Raw genomic sequence first — 20,300 nt, 5'->3', positions numbered from 1 at the left:
TTGTCGCCCCACAACAAATTGTATACAAAAACCGAAAATGACACAACAACGACCAAAAAACCGATCAGAATGCGGTAACAAGAACAAAAAGATACTTTTGTATCTGTTGGATACGGCTGATGGTGATGGCTTTCATACCCTCTATTTTTTTTATTGGATTGCTAGAATTCTGCGAAATCTCTTTGGATTTGCTTTACTTTTTTTTGTGGTTTTTCGCGTTTCCCTTTTTTTGGGTTGTGAGATATTTATTTCATGTTCTTAGGAAATAGTATATTCTGTCTATAAACAGTAAACATTTCAATGGGAATATGCTTGAAAATGATGCAGATATTCATGGCTAAAAGATATTTAAAGATGTTATGCATATCTTCGAGAAATAATAGAATTTGGAACTATTTCCTTTATATCTGAGTAGTCTTCTTGTCGCTATCTGATTGAAGACCGATTATATTCGATTGTAGAAGTATTTAGAAATTATTTATTTAAAGATATCCACTTCGAGTAGTAATGGTAGTGAAGCATATATCGTTTCAGAGATAAGAACAAGGATTAATACATACTTCTGCTTCTTTTTATTCGTTAATCGATTGAAACCCTTTTCAACCTTGGGGCTAAGGGAAAACGTCCGCTCTATCTTTCGTAATCGATAATAATCGACCTAATAACTTTTCTCCTTTGAACTGTAACGAAAGGACCGCTCAAGGAGGCTGTTTGCCCAAAGAACTACCATGTTAATATTTTGTAATCGATAATACTATCGATTATCATGCCCACTTCTTGCTTTGTTCGTGCTCGTTCTCATTTTCAAACCCAATGTTAGAGTATCGCTGAGGAATTTGAAAATATATGCGACTTGACATTGAATGAAGCAGAAATTCAGAGCAGAAAATCGAAAACGTAACATCGGGCGATCGATCAGCGAGACGACTGCTGAGTGGAGCTGGAGGCTTGGGGCCAGATACTGTGCCTGTGCCTGTGCCCCTGCTTCGGGGTTGGTTCCATTGTAGGCAACACCATCATCATCCCAGACAACGAGAACGACAACGAGAACGCTTACGATGACAATGACAAGCGGCGTCCGAGCGACGCGCGCATTTGGGTCAATGACGATGAAACTGAAACGTAACCGATTCCAATGATTTAGAACCCCCTTTGGATCACAGATTGGAGACTTTGCAGAGAGCAGGGAGCTGCTGTTGCATGTGGCAGAGCGGCAATCAAGCAGAAAATGTTACGAAAAATCATTATTTTAGCATGTGGCGACAGCGATACGATATGTATACCTACCCGAAAAAAAGACCCACTGCGCCACAGGGCTGGAGAAGAGAGGAGAGGAGTGGAGTGGAGTGGCGTGGCGTGGCGACTGTGAAGCCTTCTCCAGAGGAAGTGCGGACTGTCGTTGTGTGGTTTTTCGTTCGGTTGATCGGCGATGATCATTTTGTTCAATCGATTGTAAACGATGCGTTGCGATCGTTGCGATCGATTCGATCGTTTCTGCGGCTTTGATCAAATGACAAAATTGATCATTTTCTGTTTGAATGGATATCGATGGATAGCGACGGACCCTCTTCATGGGGCACGGCACCCTCCTCTCCCTCTCTCTGTCTCTCGTGCGACAACAATTGATTTATGCTTCACTGTGTCCGCTCCCCGCTTTGCTCCTCCTCCTGGCCCAGCTGCTGCCGCTGCCGCTGCCGCTGCTGCTCTGTATCTCTGCTGTCTCTGTGGGGTCTGTGTCTCGCTGTGGTCTCTCTGGTCTGTGGCATGTGCAACAAAAGCCCAAAAACGCTTTGTTACCAATAAAATCAAGCAGAAATCCAAGCCATAAATCAAGCAGCCAGTGCGCAGCGCGCACCTTTTTTTTGCTTTGTTTTGTTTTTTGCCTTTTTTTTGCGAATCGAAAAATCAAATGCAAAAGGAAATCTATCTGGCAAATTAGCAACCAAAATGCGATGGCAACATTTTCGCTTTGCAACAATTAATAGTGGCACAGGGATCGCTGGTCGGGGGCTGGTGGCTGGGTGCTGCTGGTGGGGGGGGGGGGGTTCCCTCTCTGAGGTCCGAGTCTCAAAATTCGATTTCACATTCCCGTAGGGGTGAAATCTGCGTTTTTCTGCTTTTGCTGCCTTTTTTTCTGGCTGAAACGCTGAAAGGGTAATAACCAAAAATTAGCAGAAATTGCCAAAAAAAAAAAAAAAACAAAAAAAAAAAAAAGAAAAAAAAGGAAAAAAGTTTGACTTGCATGATTTATCTATAATTTTCCATCGCCTATTGCCGTGTTCGGGTTTTTGGGGTCTGGTCTGGTCTGGTCTGGTCCTGCCCGGGCCATGCCACAAAGTTGTGGCCACATCTCTGATACCCGGGCCGCAGACTGAGACCCCCACAGACAAATATATATATACGAGTACGTATGTATGTATGTATCGGGGAGACCCTGGCTCTGACAGACAGTCAGAGAGTCTAAGCCTCGCGCATTTTTCCCCCAATTTTTCCACGGCTTTGGTTTCCTTTTCTGCAGCTTAACACTTGCGGGTGTTGTGGCCTGCATAATTTTCAGACTCAAACTCTCGGCTCTCCTGTGCTCCCCAAAACATGTAATCGCTGTAATAATAAAAATTTGCAAATGATTTCGTTACTCAATCTCTCAGCCCCTGCCACTGCCCCTGCCCCTACCCCTGCCCCTCTACCTCCTTCAATCACCGTTTATCATCCGTTTATGTTTATCCGTCTTGCAGTCCTGGTTATGGCACGCCGGCTGGCCTTTGGCAACACCCAATGGAGCGCTGGTGCTGCATTTGAGCGACGCTGAGATCGCGCACGCACTTCGTCCCGCAGAGCTCTATCTGTGCATCAAATTGGGTAAGTGGGTCGATCCCTTGTGACCCTTGGAGCCCCAGTATCCCCAGCCCGTACGACTATACTTAGCCAATGGAGGGAACCCCCTAATCATCTTGCCTCTTGGCTTCAATTTGAGGCCATGCATGGATTAGAATGTTTAGGGAATGCCTTTTGTAGCTCTCCCACCTTTTTTTTTTGTTCTTTGCTTTCTGTGGAGTTTTTGTGCAGAGCAAGGTTTACTTCATTAGAGAGTATCTTTAGAGATGGAGACCCATGTAGGACCAATAAGTGACCCTAGCAACGCTAACCCGAAGATTGTTCGCCTGGCCGAGGGGCGCTGCCGCATGTCGTACACCCGAGCCGGTCGCCTACATTCCGAAAAGATGTTGGTCTAATGATCGAGTAAAATGAGCACTAAAATGCATCTATATTACAAAAATGATTACTAACTATAGGAAAGGAATGTTAGTATTAGTGTTGTAAGAAAAGGAATAGTATAGGATGGTACAGGAATCTATAATCCGAGCATAAATAGCCTCATGATAGGAACTATTCCGAACTATAAACCAAAAGGAATGCTCAACGCCTTTTAGAGATGGAAAAACTTTGATTTTCCTTTAGATTTTATCTTCCTTGCATCTGTTTTTATAGACCATAAGCAATAGATCCATGGTAATCAAGTACAAATCCCTTGAAATTATAGATTTTGGAGGAACGAGGAGAAAAATACCAAGAAAATTTCAGTCTAAAATAGAAAAAAGTAAAATATTTCAGGATTAAGGTTATGTTCTTCAAATATCTGGCAAATTTAGACCGTATTCAATGTATGTTCGATGCTTTAGGGAACCCTAAAGATAGCTTTCTTAGATTCTTTGATTCTTTGGAAGAAGTTGGCACTGCCATAAGATCCACAGAAGGAAATATAGATCACTTTCCACTCTAGAAATCTTCCAACTTTGTGTTTTCGCAACCAAAAAAGCCACCTTCCAGTGGCATTTAGCTTTGTCCAACTCTTATCCGCAGCACTACAAGCCCCGATTAGATCGAAACACATTCATTTACCCACTCTTGCTCTTGCCACAGCCACACAACTAATCGCTGGACTCCTTTCCGGCCCCCTTTCTCGTTGCAGAAGCCCCAACAAGCGACAAAAGCGACGACGACGAAGACGTTGAGGCCACACTACGGCTCTATGCTGTTTGGCGCTCCTCCCCGAACGTGGAGAGCGTCCAGAGATATTGCATCGACCATACGAATCCGCTGGCACTGCCACTGAGCCTGCTCCAACTGGAGATGTCCACGACGGCGGCGGCATCAATAATGATGGCCACAACAGACGGCGGCGAGCTGCCGCAGCTGCTGCAGAATCTGCTGGTGAGCGTGGAGCGCAGCATTGAGCGCGTGTCACTGAACGAGCTGCAGATGCAGATGCAGATGCCCCAACCCCAACCACTGGGCGAGGATCTGCCACTGGATGAGGCCAACAACAACAACAACAACAACAACAATAATAATGGGAACACGAATGGGGGGAACCCGAGCAGCATTGCCGGTTCACCCAAGTGCGCGCTGAGGCGCAGCGATTTGATTACCAAAAACAAACTGTTCAACAACCGCTACATGCTGCGGCGTCTGACCAACAGACAGGACAGCATGAACTCCACCTCGTCGGGGAACAGCAATGTCAGCGATAGGAGCAGCAACAGCAGCAGCTCCAGTTCCAGCTCGAGTGCCGGCGAGGAGCTGCTCAACAATAATATGAAACAGAATTCAGGCGGAGGTGGCAACAGCAACAGCAACAGCAGCAGCAGCGAGACAAAGAAGAGGAGCAGCAACAGCAGCCGCAGCGGCAACAGCGACCAGAGTGAGGCATCATCCACGTCCCCGGCACTGCCGCTGTTTTGTTTGGGCAACTCTTTTCCGCATATCGATAGCGATGAGGAGCCCAGCGATGGTGGCGGCGGCGGCGGAGGCAGCGGAAGAGCAGCTGAACGATCTTTGGGTACGTATACGTATACGTAATATTGCATTACGCATGCGCAACGTTTTGCCATGAAAAAATAGCCAACAGCAACAGAAATTGCTTAGCCAGATATCTGTTTGCCCGCTTGCAACAGACACCGCGACTCGAATCCAGTTCGTGGCTTATCGCTGGCCATTTCTGGGCGTGATTTGTCTTATTTGTTTTACTCTCGAACCCCTCGTCCGAGGACCGTTCGCCCGGACTGCAATATCGTATGCAAATGCTGCCCGAACTATTCAATTAAACGCCCCACAGCCAAAAGCCAGCTTCAGCCGAGATCCAGCCAAATTTGTGCCCATTCCGAACGGGGCGCTTTGAAGTCAGATAGCGCCACAAATTTAGCGCTAATTTGATATATTTTCTGTTCATAAATGCTGCCCCGGACATTTAATTCAATTAAACGCCAGGCGATCGTCTCAAGATAAAGCTCTGGCTGCCCCAAATTCTGAAACAGAGAGAGAGAGAGAGTGAAATCTTTGAAAACTTAATATCTTGGACTTGGAATTCCAATATTCAATATCCAGTACCCAATATCCAGTATCCAATATCCAATATCCAATATCCAGTATCCTGTTCTCTCAAAGTCAAAGATGTCTATAGAAACTATAGGCAGGGCAGGGAATTGGAAGGGGCTTCGCCACATTTGTTATGCCTTGGTACAGCGGATTTGAGTGTTTGCCGCGACACTACTACTGGGCCTGCATTATCATAAATATAGTCATTGTGGTAAGCTTCAGTCTTCTTGAGTCTTCAGTGTGATCTCTGATCTCTGGCCTTATTCCAAATACATCCCCGAATCTCCGAATCCCTGAATTCCCTGACCGGTGGGCAGATCATTTACCTGGAGGATGCACGAGAGAACATATACATCATACAGAGTATACCCGTGAAGTTTAGCTACCTTCCTTGCCTCGTGATCATGGTGTTCCTGCAGCTGTTAAGCCTGATCCTGCTCATCACCGATGGCATCATGGTGTACAAGGTCAAGTTTAATGCCACTCAATTGGTGAGTTACGAGACTCTCTCGCCCTCAAGGAACTCAATGAATCCTCCGCCTCCTCTTCAGTGGTTGGGCATATTAATTGTTGTCGGTATAGCCCCCTTAGTGCTCGGAAGCTATCTGTTTCACGACCTCTACGACATCTACGCCGTGGTCTACATGTTCAGGACCAATCAGCTGGGCGACACCGAACAGATGTACAAGTGCTGCGGCATGCTGGGGCCCGTGGACTACAATTATCCACGGATACCCTGCCCGGAGTCCTGCTATCACAACAAGACCGTGGCCCCCGAAAACATCTACGAGCGGGGCTGTTTGGGTGCCATGTTTCCCGGCTGGATCATCTTCGTCCTGTGCAACGCCTATAATTACACATTCATTTTGATCATCTTGACAATGTACTTGCACTTTCGACTGAAGTCCCTTTACGAGCTGATCCGCGTGGATGTGGAAAGAGGCACCGTCAGCCGCAGAAGCTTCTGGGTCTAGACTCTAGACTCTAGACTGTAGACTAGAGGCTCTAGGCTCTAGAGAGTGCTGCCCAAAATGCCCATATGTCCACCGTAATGAAACCGGCAGCCACAACCACAACCACAGCCGCCCACGGCATCCGGCGAGACTCTGGTTAGCCGCAGGGGCAGCCACAGCGACAGACACAGCGACACCGGTGCAAATGCCTTTTAATTTGTCAAAAGCCTAAAATATGAAAATTAAATGAGAAACCAAAGCAGTGTGCCCCCACGGGCCCAGACAGTGGTACAAAATGGGACGAAAAATGTGGGATATTGATGAAAGTTCCTTCTATGTTCAGGTTGATTTTGAAGACTATGAAATACTAGAGGCGATAGAGAGGCAGATCCCGACTATGATCTACTCTAGGGGTAGAGTGGGGCATCCAATGTGCTCTCCAACGGAATCCATAGCCACTCCATTACTCATCTACACTCAACGGCTCTCTCTCTCGCTCTGGGTCTCTCGATGCTTTCCTGCCTCAGTGGACGTTCCTTCCAATGCATTTCTTCCTTCGCTTGCAATCACTCATTAACTCTGTTAGCCCCACACTCAAGTATTGAACCCTATAGTGCTTGAGGTACGAGTATATTGAATCGGTTCTGCTTGAGGATTCCACACCATATATTAGAGACTCATAGTTCCCAGAACAGTGACAGATCCATCCAGCAATAAGAGCTATAAGAGCAACCATAATGAAGGAGCTCTTATTATTGCACATATTCCTTCAAAAGTTGAGTAATCTCGAACTTCTTTAGAGGCCTTTCATATGCATTTCTACCAATAAAATGGTAGAGGAAAGACTAGCACCCGAACACTTAGTAAACAGCCTGCAAAGGTCTCTCTAGCATCAATAGATATTGCAGCTATTTCTCGTATCATATTCATTCCGATGAATGGCAATGTCTGGCACCAGTGTGCACTGGAATGCAACTGGAGTTCAACCCCGAACTGCCGACTAGAGGTATGTTGGGTGTGGGTGCAATTTGCGAGCGGGCATAAATCAGCCGCAAAAGTGCGGGGGCTGCTGCAGGTCTCTGTGGTCGGGATATCGAATTACAATGCCCAGTCGCCCCCCCCACCTCCCCCCTCCTTGTGAGAGACTCCCGCCCCCGGATACGGTTACGGTTTCGGTTTCGCTCTCTGTGGCAGTGGCACCAACAGGTGGCCCCCGATAGAGGTTCAGAGCGATGGTGTGCAGCAGAATTTTCGCAGACGCTGAAATGTGCCGCATTTATCATATGGAAATATTTTTGTCGCATGGGAAAGTCGGTGGACACCGAAAATGAATTATGATGGACCTGTTTTTTGGGGTGTAGACCACGCCCCCCTCCTAGCAGGCGCAGGAGCCGTAGAAGGCTGTAGGCTGTGGGCTTCATGCTGCCTGCCCCAGTGGCAGCAACGAAATTAATCAAATGACATTATTATGCAAACGGCGCAGATCCTGAACGAGTTTTCAAGGTTTTCGTCGACGAGCGTTTAAAACCCAATTAACCCATATACGTGGTCCCCCCATCCATCCATCCATCCATCCATCCATCCATCCATCCGTATTTCTCATGTGTTTTCTCACCCGTTTTCCTCGCTTTGGTTTGGTTTTTCCAGAGACCTGCGAAACGGAGCTGCTGCCGCCCAGCTCCATCGGGGAGCTGCCCGAGAAACTGCTGACCAGCGGCGTCTATCTGCCAGGTGAGTGCCCATCCCCTGTTCCACAGGTGACAAAACTTTCCATTTAATTCTAGACTTTCACTGAAAACTAAACGAAATTTGCCTATAAATTGGAATCGCCCCCATCCCACACCCCACCCGCAAAGAAAAAGGCAATTTGCCGCCGGCGGAAAAGTGCATACCCACTGAGAGGGGAGGGGCTTTTCAATTAATTCGCACATTATCGACCACCCAGGGCGAACCAATTGAGAGATGGAGATGGAGCTGCAATTCTGATTTTCCCCATCTGTTCTTTTGCAGGCACACGCACCCTCAAAGGCGACCCACTTGTGAGCGTGGATGCGGCCTGTGTGGCGTCCGCCGGCCTCAATTGCTATGAGCTTGCCACACTGCTGCTCTACTACAGCACCATACCAGAGCGCAAGTAAGTGTTATAAGGGGGGATAGGGATCCATAACCATACTATCTATATCTGAATCTGAATCTGAATCAGAATTACAATCAAAGCCTCATCGGTTTAATGTCAAAGTAACGCATGGGAATGGGCCCAAAGAGAGAGAGATGGAGAGAGCCCAGAACCCAGAACCAGAATCAGAATTGGAGAATCGGGCATTTCAATTTGTCTGGCAAAAAGTTCATAGACATTGCAGAGACCTCGGCAGCCAGAGGAGAGCTCTCTCACACGAGACGGCCCATCCATATTTACGAGCAGATATGCAAATGTGCAAATGCAACACCAAGTCAGGCAGACGGACAGACCCCGAGTGGCGCTGGGAACGAAGCAGTTAAGCCTTTAAGACCGTTGGACTGTCGGCCGTTTCCTTCACTCCACTCCATTCCATCGATAGTCGGATGGTCGGATGGTTGGATGGTTGGAGGGTTGGATGGTCAGACCGAATGCATGTCAGTCAATTTGCCACTTTGGCTAAAAGGAAACATGCGGCAACAACATCGAACAGCACTTGCATTGTGGCTGAGAACCGAGGACGGAGAACCAAGAACCGAGAACCGAGAACTCTGGGCTCTTCTGGCCTTAGAAAATAGAACAAAAGTCTTGGCTAACACTCGATAGGCGGAAGGAGGGCACTGTCCAGCATAGTTTGCGGTATCCAGTATCTGTCCTAGATCTGCCAATAGATATTTGAATGCCTTTTTTAAGTCAATTGATTCCCAGATTCACAGATTCCCAGGCGAAAGTCAATGAAACTTAATTAGGAGATATTTCCTGTGCTCAGGTGTTCGTGTGGGAAGGAAACGGCTCTTAAGATATTATTGAGGATCATGTTTCATGGGATATTTGAGAAAGGAAACCCCTTAGACATTAATGAGCCTGTAATTTATGGATGTAATTGGATGAAGATCATGAGAAAAACATTGAGAAAAGAGAGATTGTTAGAAAATGAAGATTTTAGAGAAACAAGATTTTAGATAGAGTTTTGAATAGACTTCATACCTCCGCTCGAGATTCACTAGCGAATGCCCACGAATTGCAAAAACCAAATACATGTCTTGTGCGTGGGAAGGCAGATTGATGACCGAATCGATTGATCGATTAAGAAATTCTAGGCACATACATATCTGGAAGAAAAGTCAAAACTCTCTCACAGATCTCTTTCGATGGAAACCCCCCAAATGCATCAGGCTCCCATCAAAGGGGGTCAAAACCCCCTGGGAAAAATCAATCGAAAAGCAGTAAAACAGTTCTCAGGAACAGAGTTTTTCCTCCTGCTGTCTAGTGTAAATTAGAATTCCACTCAGGCGGCTACAGTTGCTGTTGCCGGGGGGGGCTGGTGGGCTCGGGGGGGCCGACTCCATGGCACGTCGTCTGTGTGCGGCTTCCCTTTGTGGTGTGAGAGAGAGAGAGAGAGAGTGGGGGAGGAGCAGAGAAAGAGTGAGAAAGACGGCATACTGCAGGGCAAATGAATGATTTTTTTCAGACAGATTCGTGACACTTTAAGATTTATGATGTGAACTTTTATATTTTTTGTTGTTGCTGCTGCTTTTTGTGCTGAATGCTCGAAAGGTTCCAGGCGGCCACACGATTCCTGGAAATATCAGAAAATCTGTGAAATCTAAATCGACATAAGAGAACACTCATCGCGATTCCCGTTCCAGTTTTCAGTTCCAGCTCCAGCTCCAGCTCCAGCTGCATGTTAATGTTAATTGCTTCAATGCCAATTGGTGGTTAAAACGCGGCCAAATCGTGTAGAAAACTCTTTGACAAACATACAGAGATTGGTAGTCTGGAAGTGGAGTTTGCGCTGAAAACTGGCACACCAGCAGCAGCAGCAGCAGCAACAGCAGCAGCAGCAGCCGCCTCATCATCATCATCAGCATTCAGCATTCAGTATCAGCCAGTCTCTCAGTCTGACGCATGACGAGTTGGAGCTTGAGAGCTGGACAGGACAGGCCGAGGCAGAGGCAGAGGCAGAGGAAGAGCCACTTGAGAGTCTCGGGGCTGCTGCAGCCATTGACATTATTTGCGTTTGTTTGCCGACATGTGTAAGGTATTCATTAGCTGCCTGTCCAAATCCAAATGTCAGACAGATGTACAGACAGTTGGACGGATGGAATTGCTCACGCAAATATTTAATATTTGTAAAGTTTTCACCAAGTGAGCCAAAGTGGGGCCAGGCCTGGGCCTCGCAGTGTCAACAGAGACAGAGAGACAAAGAGAGAGGGGGAGAGAGAGAGAGGGGCACCAGAGAGATGGGCAATAGATGGTTATCCAAAAACTTACATCATTTGTCTGCCTAAGCATATGATGGGCCTGGGCAAAAAGCGGGTCTGACCCCAACACCAAAGACTCTTACTCGGGGTCTGGCTTTAGCTCCGACTCCATCTTCAAGAGACTGGGGGCTGGGGGGCCATGTGTGTGACAGCTTGCAATTAAATTTGTTTTTATGGACAGAGTTCGTGGTGTGTGTGGGGCTCTGCATTTCTTGGAATCTTCGGCTATGACTACGTCTATGAGTACGTCTACGGCTATAAGGTATAAATATGCATGCCCGCGCATAATACGAATATAAAAGAAAAGCTCGGGTTACACACGCTCGACCTGGGCCCAGGACTGTGCTGCTCCTCATATTTTAGTGCGTCGTCTTGGCTGCCCTACTCAGCCGAAGAGAGTAGTGTGCCAAATAGGAAACCCCAAATGGATCGGAAAAACAAATCAGCAAAAGGTCTCAAATTATAATTACCTGCATATGTATGCATGTACCTGTATGTGAGCGAGAAGGTGAGGCCTGGGGGCAGGGGCTAAACACTTTTTGGGGCGCACAAAAATCTTGGAAAATGTGTTTCCGGGAAAATGTATGGGTTTTGTAAGCATTTCCCAAGAAGAGACTAATAAATGAGGATTACTCGTGGATTATTTTAGACATTTGATATCCTTAGGATCATTAAAAATATTACACAAATCTGTGAGAAGTATAAATCCCTATCAATGTGGCCCGTTGTCGGGGATTGTGGTCTTTGTTTGAGCTACTAATGAAATATTTCCTATTCCCATTCTGTGCTGGGGCTCCTCAAAGTTAGAAAGTGTATTCCCTGTTCGTTGTGGAGTAATTACCGCAGTGCTGATGGCAGCATGAATATACATACATAGTAGGCTGCTTTGAAATTGAAATGCCAACCGCTCTTTATAGCCAATCCGTGCAGTGTGCGGCGGCATCATTAAGCCGGCGGTGGCTTGGAGCACGCCACAGCTCTGCTGGATCTCTGGGATCTCCCTCCGAGCATTGCGTGCAATTTGCAACAGCAACAGCAACGGCAACGGGGGTGGACTGTGAGTGCAACAGCCACCGTGGCAGCAACAGCGAGTGGCAAATATGTGAGAACCTGGCCCCGGCATGCGTTTACAGTTACAGTCCGTTCTGGCAGCGGATCAGCAGGAATGTCTGTCCGTCTGTCTGTCTGTCTGTGGCTCTGCCTGCGGCTCGAAGACAAACTTTGGCTAAAGTGTTAAGACACTGCTCCGCTTCGAGCTTCGAGCTGCGGGCTTCAGGCTACGGGCTTCGGGCTCCCCTCCTCCACCGAACAGCTGCCATTAGCAGCAATTTTCAATTTTTATTTACGCTGATTAAAAGTGGCTACCAACTTGTCATAGTTACGTGGTTTTCCTTCGCTGATTTACTGAAAGGTAAAGTGCTTTGCGGACTTTGAGTGCGCCTCAGATTCCGACACTGAGGCTGCCACACCACACCACACCACACCGAAGCACGGTTACAGTGGCAGTGGCAGACCAGACACTGAGCCAAGTGCAGAGGCCGCTTATTGCCAATTAAGTTGAACTTGTTTTGGGCGTTGCCAAGTTTGTGTGTTCTGCTGCTGCTTGCTCTTTAAAGCCCGGCCTAGAGCACCGCCACATGCCACCCCATTGCCTTAATCACAGTTCGAGAGCTGCTTGTGCCGCGTTCACATGTGAACTAGTTCTCAAGGTCTCCCTCCCCCCCCCTAATGGAAATGCAGCTCTGGAAATATACCGTAACAGAGAAATTACAGACCAAGCCAATAATAATACGAGGGGGAAATATAATTCAGCGCTTACCATTAGCAAATTTAGCTGGAAAATTGTGAGACCAGAAACCAGAAATTTCTCGGGCCAATTATAGTTAACTAAATAGAGCATGCAAGGGAAGGATGTGCTTTCGGAAATGAGTTTATTATAAATAAATATAAAATGTTAACAAATAAGGTAATATCTTCATGCCACTCTGACAACTGTGGATTAGGACACTACTCAGAGCCAGAATGGGCTTCAAAGAATCTTCCCAGATTCCAGGAGTTCCAAAGAATAGCGTTTTTTGACAATTAAACTGTTCAAAAGCCTCTAATACCAAAGAAACACTTTTAATAGGGATTTTATGTTTACAAAATAAAGCGAAATCTAGGGTTCCCCTTCTATTAATCCTGCAATGATCGTAATCCGATTACGGTTCCGATATCAGATCGATGCGCGTGAACTAGTTCCGCACGTGGAGCAGCGAGTGGGCAGCTCCGATCGACAACGAAACCACATTTTCGTTGTTATTTATGCGACTTGACCGTGTACCGTGTACCGTGCACTTCTCGCCACAACTCATTCATTGCCCGTTTTCTTGGCACATTTGCAGCACACCGCCTCCTGCCCCCCAAGCACCAGGAACAACCGCAACAATCAATGGCCATAAAAGTACGGAGCAGCAGTCGCAGCGACAACAACAACAACAACAACAACCCGCCCAACAAACATTTACCATTTTAATTGCCATCGAGAAATCGCAACATTTATGCGTAATCGAATTAATTTGCCAAAGTCTCAGGCTCTTAAGCAAGCAGATTGGCAATTGTGAAATTTTGGTCGTTTCCAGCGATACGAATTTGCTGCAATTGTGCAACGAGCAGCACCAACAGAAGCAACAGCAGCAGAACTCCACCCCCTCAAACAGAAACAGCAACAGCAACAACATAAACAGCAACAACAACAACAACAACAACAATGATCACCCGGTAAGTTTAGAGTTTGACCTTTCAGATTGCACAAAATATACAAAAATCATTGGAGTTCGAACTGGAGTTCGGGTTCACGCCCCAAAAAGAGTCGCAAGTCCGAAGCCCAGTCCGAGCCAATTAACCCGATCTACATGACCAGGCCAAGCCAAGTCCAGGCCCGGCCAGGCCCGGCCACCGCCAGACAAAATAAACAGAACTCCCCGGCCAAATCCACTAATGACAACGATTCCGCTGTGTTTTTTTTTTTTTGTTGTTTCAATCTTTTTTTGTTTTGCTCTGACTCTGACCCCAACAGGAGCCGGCATCGCCATCGCATTTGGTTAAATTCATTAGCGTCGACCAAGTCACGACAAGTGTTGCGCCATCACAGCTACCCAGTGGCCTGCTCCCGTCGCTCCCCGCCTTGTCCGGCCAGCCGCAGCAGCAGCAGCAGCAGCCCCATCACGACGCGGGCAAGTGGCGCGAGTTCTTCGCCCAGCTGGAGGCGTTCCAGAGGCAGTGCTCGGCGGCCGGCGGGCATCTGGTGAGCGCCCTCAGCGATATACGCGCCGCCGATCTGCAGGGCCTGCCGACGCGCCGCCAGCTGTACGGCCAGCACCGGGCCCTGAGTCGTGCCCTGATGGACTCGCAGCTGCACAGCCTCCGCAAGCTGGGGGCCTCGCAGCTCTCCCGCCTCCAGGAGCTGGCCAGAGGCATCACCTCTGGCCCGGCGAGTGCCGCCACCGCACCGCTGCGAGGGGTGCCGGTGGGGTCACCGATGACGGTGCTCAATGCGGATGCCGCCTGCAAGCTGCGCAAGGTGACGCTCCTCTTCAACGAGGTGGATCGCGCCGCCCAGCGACTGGAGCAGTTGACCGAGCAGAGACGCGAGCGCCTGCGGCAGCTGACGAGGCAACGGGCCATGGAGGACGAGATGAATGAGGTAAGTACGAGCGAATATAAGACATCAATATCTCTTGCAATATCTGCAAGATGGGAGTCTCCCACTCCTCCTGGACGGAGTGTGGAGATATTTTATGAATTCCCACATTGCCACATTCCCAATTTAAAAGAGAATCCACTGTGGATCGTTAAGTGTTCCCTAAGTTCGTCGAACGATTTACAATATCCATAAAGACGGTTTCTCCCCAGCAGTAGCCAGTAGCCAGCAGCCAGCAGCCAGCAGCAGGAGCAACTTTGTACGCGGTTTAATGAGCTCTGGGGATACGGATTCAGATTGAGATTCGGACAGGAAATGTGCGGCGGCATGCGCAGCGAAATGCCAAATGTATCTGCCAGATACGCAGCGCAGTCTCTCCCTCTGTCTCTCTGTCTCTCTGACTCTCTGACATTGTTAATTGAATATGCATTGCATTTAATGCTGGCTTTATTAATTTATTACGCGCATCCGCTCAGTGTCCACTCCTCGAGGCCGAAGCCGAAGCCAAAGCCAAAGCCAAAGCCACTTTCGCATTAGTTTTAGGATCGGGCTGAAAGATTGAGATTGAGAGATGGGGCTGCCGCCAGTCAGCGGCCAAATGGAGCCGTTAGATAAGCCCCTGCCTGCCTGCCTGCCTGCCTGCCAGCCAGCAGAGGGGGGGATTGGAGCTTTGGAGGAGCATCTGCCAGAGCAACATCTCTTGTGGCTTGTCGCTGCCATTTCCTGGCACTTTAATTGATTTGTTAATGAGTGTCTCTCTGCCTTTGGATACCGTCGTGCCCTGAAGCATAATTGTGCACGCACGCACCCACAACGGCGGCTCCCAGCCTCCACTCGGAGAGCACTGGAGGTATCCATGGATCCCATGCGCTTAATCAGCGACCAGTGACAGTTGCAGCAACGCCCTCCATGAGAGATAAATAGAGAGACTTCGACTTCTACGTCGACGTCGACGTCCTGGCTAATGCAATTTCGCTGATTAATCACAATAATTTGTTGCGGGATTAGCTGTTGCCGGGTTGCCTCCGATGCGTTTACATATTCGTCATACTTTCGCGATACTATTAAGTGTGTTTTTTCTTCTTCTTTTTTTTTCCATTATTACTATGATTGTTGATGCCACACAGCCGATGCGGCGGCGGCGGCTGCCGCAGTTGCAGTTGCAGTTTGCTGGTTAACAAAAGTATGTCAAATTGCAGCTACACGACACGCAGCTACCATATATGGTCCCATAGCTCCCCCAAAGATGTGGCAGATACCACATACTACTAGCTCTTTGGAATCCTCAATTTCATTTAATAATTTGCGGAAATTGGCATTTAAAAATTGGCATCGCCTTGTTAGCGTTTTCTCATACATATCTTGGCTCTTGGCTCTCGACTGTTGGCTCTCGACTGTTGGCTCTCGGCTGTTGGCTTCTGCTGCTGCTGGCCATTTGGCCTTTTTCACACGCTCCCCCGCGCACCGCCAATCCGCTCGGCGATCCAATCCGATCCGCTTGAGAAATGTGCGGCCATTTATCTGAGTTGATTTTTGTTGCAAAAATTGAATTTTAATTGCCGACGAAAAGTTAATGAGAAAAGTGAAAGCAAGGTTAAAGAAATTAAATTTTTGATATTTTTCCTCTCTTTGGCGTTCAATCGATTTGCCGGCAGTTAGCCTGCTGCCTGCCCATTGATTTCAAATAATTTTTGTATTCGTATTCGCATTCGCATTCGCATGACTCGTTGGCTCATTTCATTCATTTCCATTTCCATTTCAAAAAGTAGTTCACCGATAAGCCCCGACCAGTCTCAGCCTCAGCCTCAGTCGCCAATCGCCAATCGCCTGTCCATCCATCTGTCTGTCACTCCCGTCTGATAGACAGACAGACTGTCGCTCGCTCCAAGTGTATGTCTGTCCGTCTCTCTGTCTGTCTGTCTGTCCGTTTGTCCAGCGTTGTCATATCGCGATCGGCGCAAAAATCATACTAAGAGATACTTACGAGTATTTAACACCAACACGCTTTCAATTAAAAAAGGCGTTGACAGCTACCAATTTTGTGCAGATCGTTTGGTGTTGGCTTTTGTCTTTTCCCAGCCTCCCCTCCCCAAGCAATACTCTAACTGTTTGAGCATCCGCTTGGGGTATACCTAAAACAAGTGGAGTTCGTCGACTGAACTCTTTTAATAAGAGATATATTTCTGCTCAGAATAATGTTTGAGAAGCATTGAAAATGACGATTTATAGCAGAGGTTTTTGAATTTGAAGCAAACGACTATCTGCAATTCTTGGGCATTCTCTTCTGAAGTATTCGCTTGTGTGTCCGAGCATACTGTACCTATTTTTGGCATAGCTAAATATCTGGCTTTTATCCCCCGCCAATCTACAATCTACGCATGTTTCTCCTTCTGTTGTGGATAAATTTCAAATGAATTTCATGAGAAAGTTGACATTATTGAGATGTGATCTTAAGTGTTCAAAAGATGATCTGAAATTCTTGGCAGTTTCTCTTTCGCCAATGAAATCCAACGAAAGTGTATTTGAGGCTGGCCTCGAAGGTGTCTATCTTTGTTTCTTTTTAATTAAATCTATAATCTCTCGGCCAAAGATACAAAAAAATAACTGGATCACGAAAACCAAGTCTTGCAACCCCATCCTCTCGGGCAGGCCACCCTCCCCCCTCCCCGCCCCTCTCCACGCCATCCGTCGGCGGACTAACTAATGTCGCTGTCGTCCATTAGGCGTGCGCATTCAAACAAGGTGCGAAAAAAGATGCCGCCGCCGTGGTGGTGGTGGTGGTGGTGGTTGTTGCCACTGTGGTGGCAGTGGTGCCACTGGTGTCGCCATTTTGTTGCCCACAACCACAACCACTAGCACATCCACATCCACGATGATGATGATGATGATGATGATGATGGTGATGATGACGACGACTACGACGACGACATTATGATGCGATATGCGATATTATATCTAAATTGTTGATCGGGCTGCATTAGAGCTGAGAGCGCATGCTGTTGGCAGGAGAAAGGGGGAGATGAAGGTGGGATTGCTCCACAAATATGGCCATGAGTGGTTGGTGGTAGCCTTGGGTGTTTTGCCGGTGAAAGAGAGCCGAGAGCCGGGCTGCAGCCACAGCTACCCCTCCTTCGAAGACCCATAGACAGATGGATAAACATTTGCTGTGTCTGTCGCCTGCCGGCTGTCGTCTGTCGTCTGTCGGTGAAATTGGATTTGTTTAGCGCGCTTTCTTTGAGACATTTGTGTGTGCTCTGTCTGTGTGTGTGTGTGTGTGTGTGTGTGTGTGTGTGTGTGTTTGCTCAAATTAATTTGCGCAATGTCGTCGGCGGGCTTTGTGCAATGAAAACTATGTTTAATTGTTTCGCGCCTTGAATTGCAATCGCGCTAAAAGGAGCGATCTGGCTTCTGCAAGTCCATCTGCAGGGGCATGGGGCATGGGGCAGGGGGCAGGGGGCAGCAGGCAGCATCCACAGCGCATCGGTGTCGCGGAAGGCCTTTCGGCCGCCTGTTTGGCTTGGCTTATTTATGGCCCCTGACATTTGAACCCCGTCTACCAGTCTTAGGCCGTGGAATGCGGTGGCAGCCCCGGCATAACTACAGTTTTTCCCAACTGCAGCTGCGCCATTCAAGAACAGGCTGCCGCTGCCGCTGCCGCTGCCCCTGCCGCTGCCGCATAGAATTCGGTCAGGCGAGAGCCATGAAAAATGAAGGCTTATTTAGTGTCGACATACCCCGAACCCTGGACCCTGGACCCCGAACAGCCCGAACAGCGAACCCCATCCTCAGTGGCATTAATAATAACTGCATGTATTAGCCCTCGCAGGCATAATAAGTTTTTGTTGCACACTAGAGATGGGGAATGGAAGCAGCAGCCCCAGCAGCCCCAGCAGCCCAGGAGGAACACTCAAAACGGTGCAACAATTACGGACGGAACCAGCTCTCTTTTGGGCAATGATCCTGACACTCGGTTTGGGGCTGTTAAACTGCCGATTAGCCTCTTAAATCCCACATCAATGAGTGTGGTTAAACTAACGAACTAACGAGATATATGGATGCATGGATGCATGAGGCCGGCTCTGGCTGGCGAATGCCTTGACCATAAATCGCAGATACATGGCAACACTGTCCATAAAACAGAGTTGCACTGCACAGTGTTTGTGCTCTGCTCTGTCACGTTCTAATTCATTAATGCTGGATTTATCGGTCTGTTAAATACTTAACCGTCACATTACTGTCGATTAGCGAATTGACGCTTAGATAAATGCCGGTCCGGTCCGGTCCAGTCCGGTCTGGTCCGGTCCGGACTCCATGCAGCGAGAATCTATAATTTCTGCTAATGAGGAAACTTTTTGCAAGCTTGAAAAGCAAGAAATTAAAGGTAATTTAAAGGATTATTATGGATATAAAATGGGAAAAACAATAATATTCTGTGCCCCTCTAAAGAAGAATTTAAAGTTTTTCCAAGAGCATGTCTCTCTCTCTCTCTCTCTCCTTCGTGTCGGGCCTCGTGCGTGATTCCGTGTGCGATTCCCTCGTGGCGGCTGTCATCTCTGCGGACTATGAAATGTACAACATGCTTGGCCGCAAGTGCCGCCAATCTTTAACCGGTTGCAACCCGATTGTTGCATGCAAATGTTCCACGCAAGCAAACAATGCAGCCCCAGCCCCAGCTCCTGCTCCAGCTCCTGCTCCGGCTCCGGCTCCTTCCCTCGAATGGAGTCGACTCGAGTGGTGCTGCCTGTGGAGCTGGCTGTGTCATCAAAACGGACGTTAATCATACGCTTAGCATGGCAGCCATCGCCGATGGCAATCGTCGCTTACTTAGAATGTCCATGCAGCTACGAGTATGAGTATTTATTGAATTAACACAGAGGCCAGGGTCCTGCTCTTGGACTTGAACCGAGTCTCTGGCTGGGGCAGCGGGGGACCGGCACTGGTCCTCCTCTGGTATTACTGGATGGCGGACCAGACAAAAGTATAATTGTTGTCGCGTTGTCATGTCAAAATGTAACTGTCACATTGAGTTTGACATGTTTTTTAACACTAATTTTACACGCATTTTTAGAAATCGTCAACTTCATCAACAGCTGTCATCATTTTTTGAGCGTCGTCACGTCCGCTCCATGCCAGTGGAGTGTGTTGGGGCAGGGGCTGGGGCTGGGGCTGGTGCTGGTGCTGGACAGCGTTGCCCGTCGCCTGATCGACGATAAGCTGCATTCACTGCCACCCCAGGCCATGCCCCTGCCACACAGCTCTAGACCCATGCCTGATGATGCACTTGCTGGCGGCAAAGCGGCTTTTCTGCAGCACTAGCACTAGCAGCAGCAGCGGCAGCGGCAGCAGCAGCAACGAGTACGAGCGAGACTCCAAGTCTCGGTTGCATGCAATATTGTCACCACATTAACGTCTTGGCCTTTTGTGGCCACAATTTATGACTCTGTGCGTGCCGCAGTGGAGAGAGACCTCTCTCCCAGTTGGTGCTGGTGCTGGTGCTGGGGAGGATTGGGGCTCGGCTCGGTTTGGTTTGGTTTGGTTTGGTTTCGTTTGGTTTGGAAAGTGAAAAATAAGTAAAATTGTAATCGCCTTTTGCCGTAAAATAGTTGAACGAAATTGCTTTATTATTCGGGAACGGAGGGGCAGGCAACCATGCGTGCCACTGCCTTCACAGTGGGGTGTGCGACCCACAAGGGATTATAGTCGGCTTGGACTTGGGACAGCTATAAAAATTGAAATAAATCATATTTACGAGGGAAACAGGGATGAGAAAAACATCATTCAATTGGAAGTTCTTTCTCCCTCGTCTCTCTCCTTGGGAGGAGTGCTAGTCCCCAGTCCGCAGTCCGCAG

General features: G+C 48.0%; 2 protein-coding genes across 2 annotated transcripts in view; both read left to right on the top strand.

The window, feature by feature from the left end:
• LOC6597181 (pleckstrin homology domain-containing family G member 3) overlaps nt 1-20,300 on the top strand; it is a 48,386-nt gene that overhangs the window by 19,727 nt on the left and 8,359 nt on the right. The window contains exons 4-9 of the mRNA XM_026989565.1: nt 2,736-2,859; nt 3,971-4,840; nt 7,977-8,060; nt 8,340-8,463; nt 13,154-13,529; nt 13,828-14,454. Coding sequence (XP_026845366.1) covers nt 2,736-2,859; nt 3,971-4,840; nt 7,977-8,060; nt 8,340-8,463; nt 13,154-13,529; nt 13,828-14,454 — 2,205 coding nt within the window. The remainder of the gene's footprint in view (nt 1-2,735; nt 2,860-3,970; nt 4,841-7,976; nt 8,061-8,339; nt 8,464-13,153; nt 13,530-13,827; nt 14,455-20,300) is intronic.
• Nucleotides 5,487-6,574, top strand: LOC113565984 (protein late bloomer-like). The gene is made up of 3 exons (XM_026989566.1): nt 5,487-5,587; nt 5,694-5,867; nt 5,928-6,574. Exons 1-3 carry the CDS (start codon nt 5,510-5,512, stop codon nt 6,348-6,350), a joined length of 675 nt encoding a protein of 224 aa, XP_026845367.1. The 5' UTR covers nt 5,487-5,509; the 3' UTR covers nt 6,351-6,574.

The sequence above is a fragment of the Drosophila persimilis genome, unplaced genomic scaffold (assembly GCF_003286085.1).
Source record: "Drosophila persimilis strain 14011-0111.01,24,50 unplaced genomic scaffold, DperRS2 tig00000431-arrow-pilon, whole genome shotgun sequence".
Classification (NCBI taxonomy): Eukaryota; Metazoa; Arthropoda; class Insecta; order Diptera; family Drosophilidae; genus Drosophila; species Drosophila persimilis.
The sequence above is the reverse complement of the archived record's forward strand: the minus strand, read 5'-3'. Positions and strand labels throughout refer to the sequence as shown.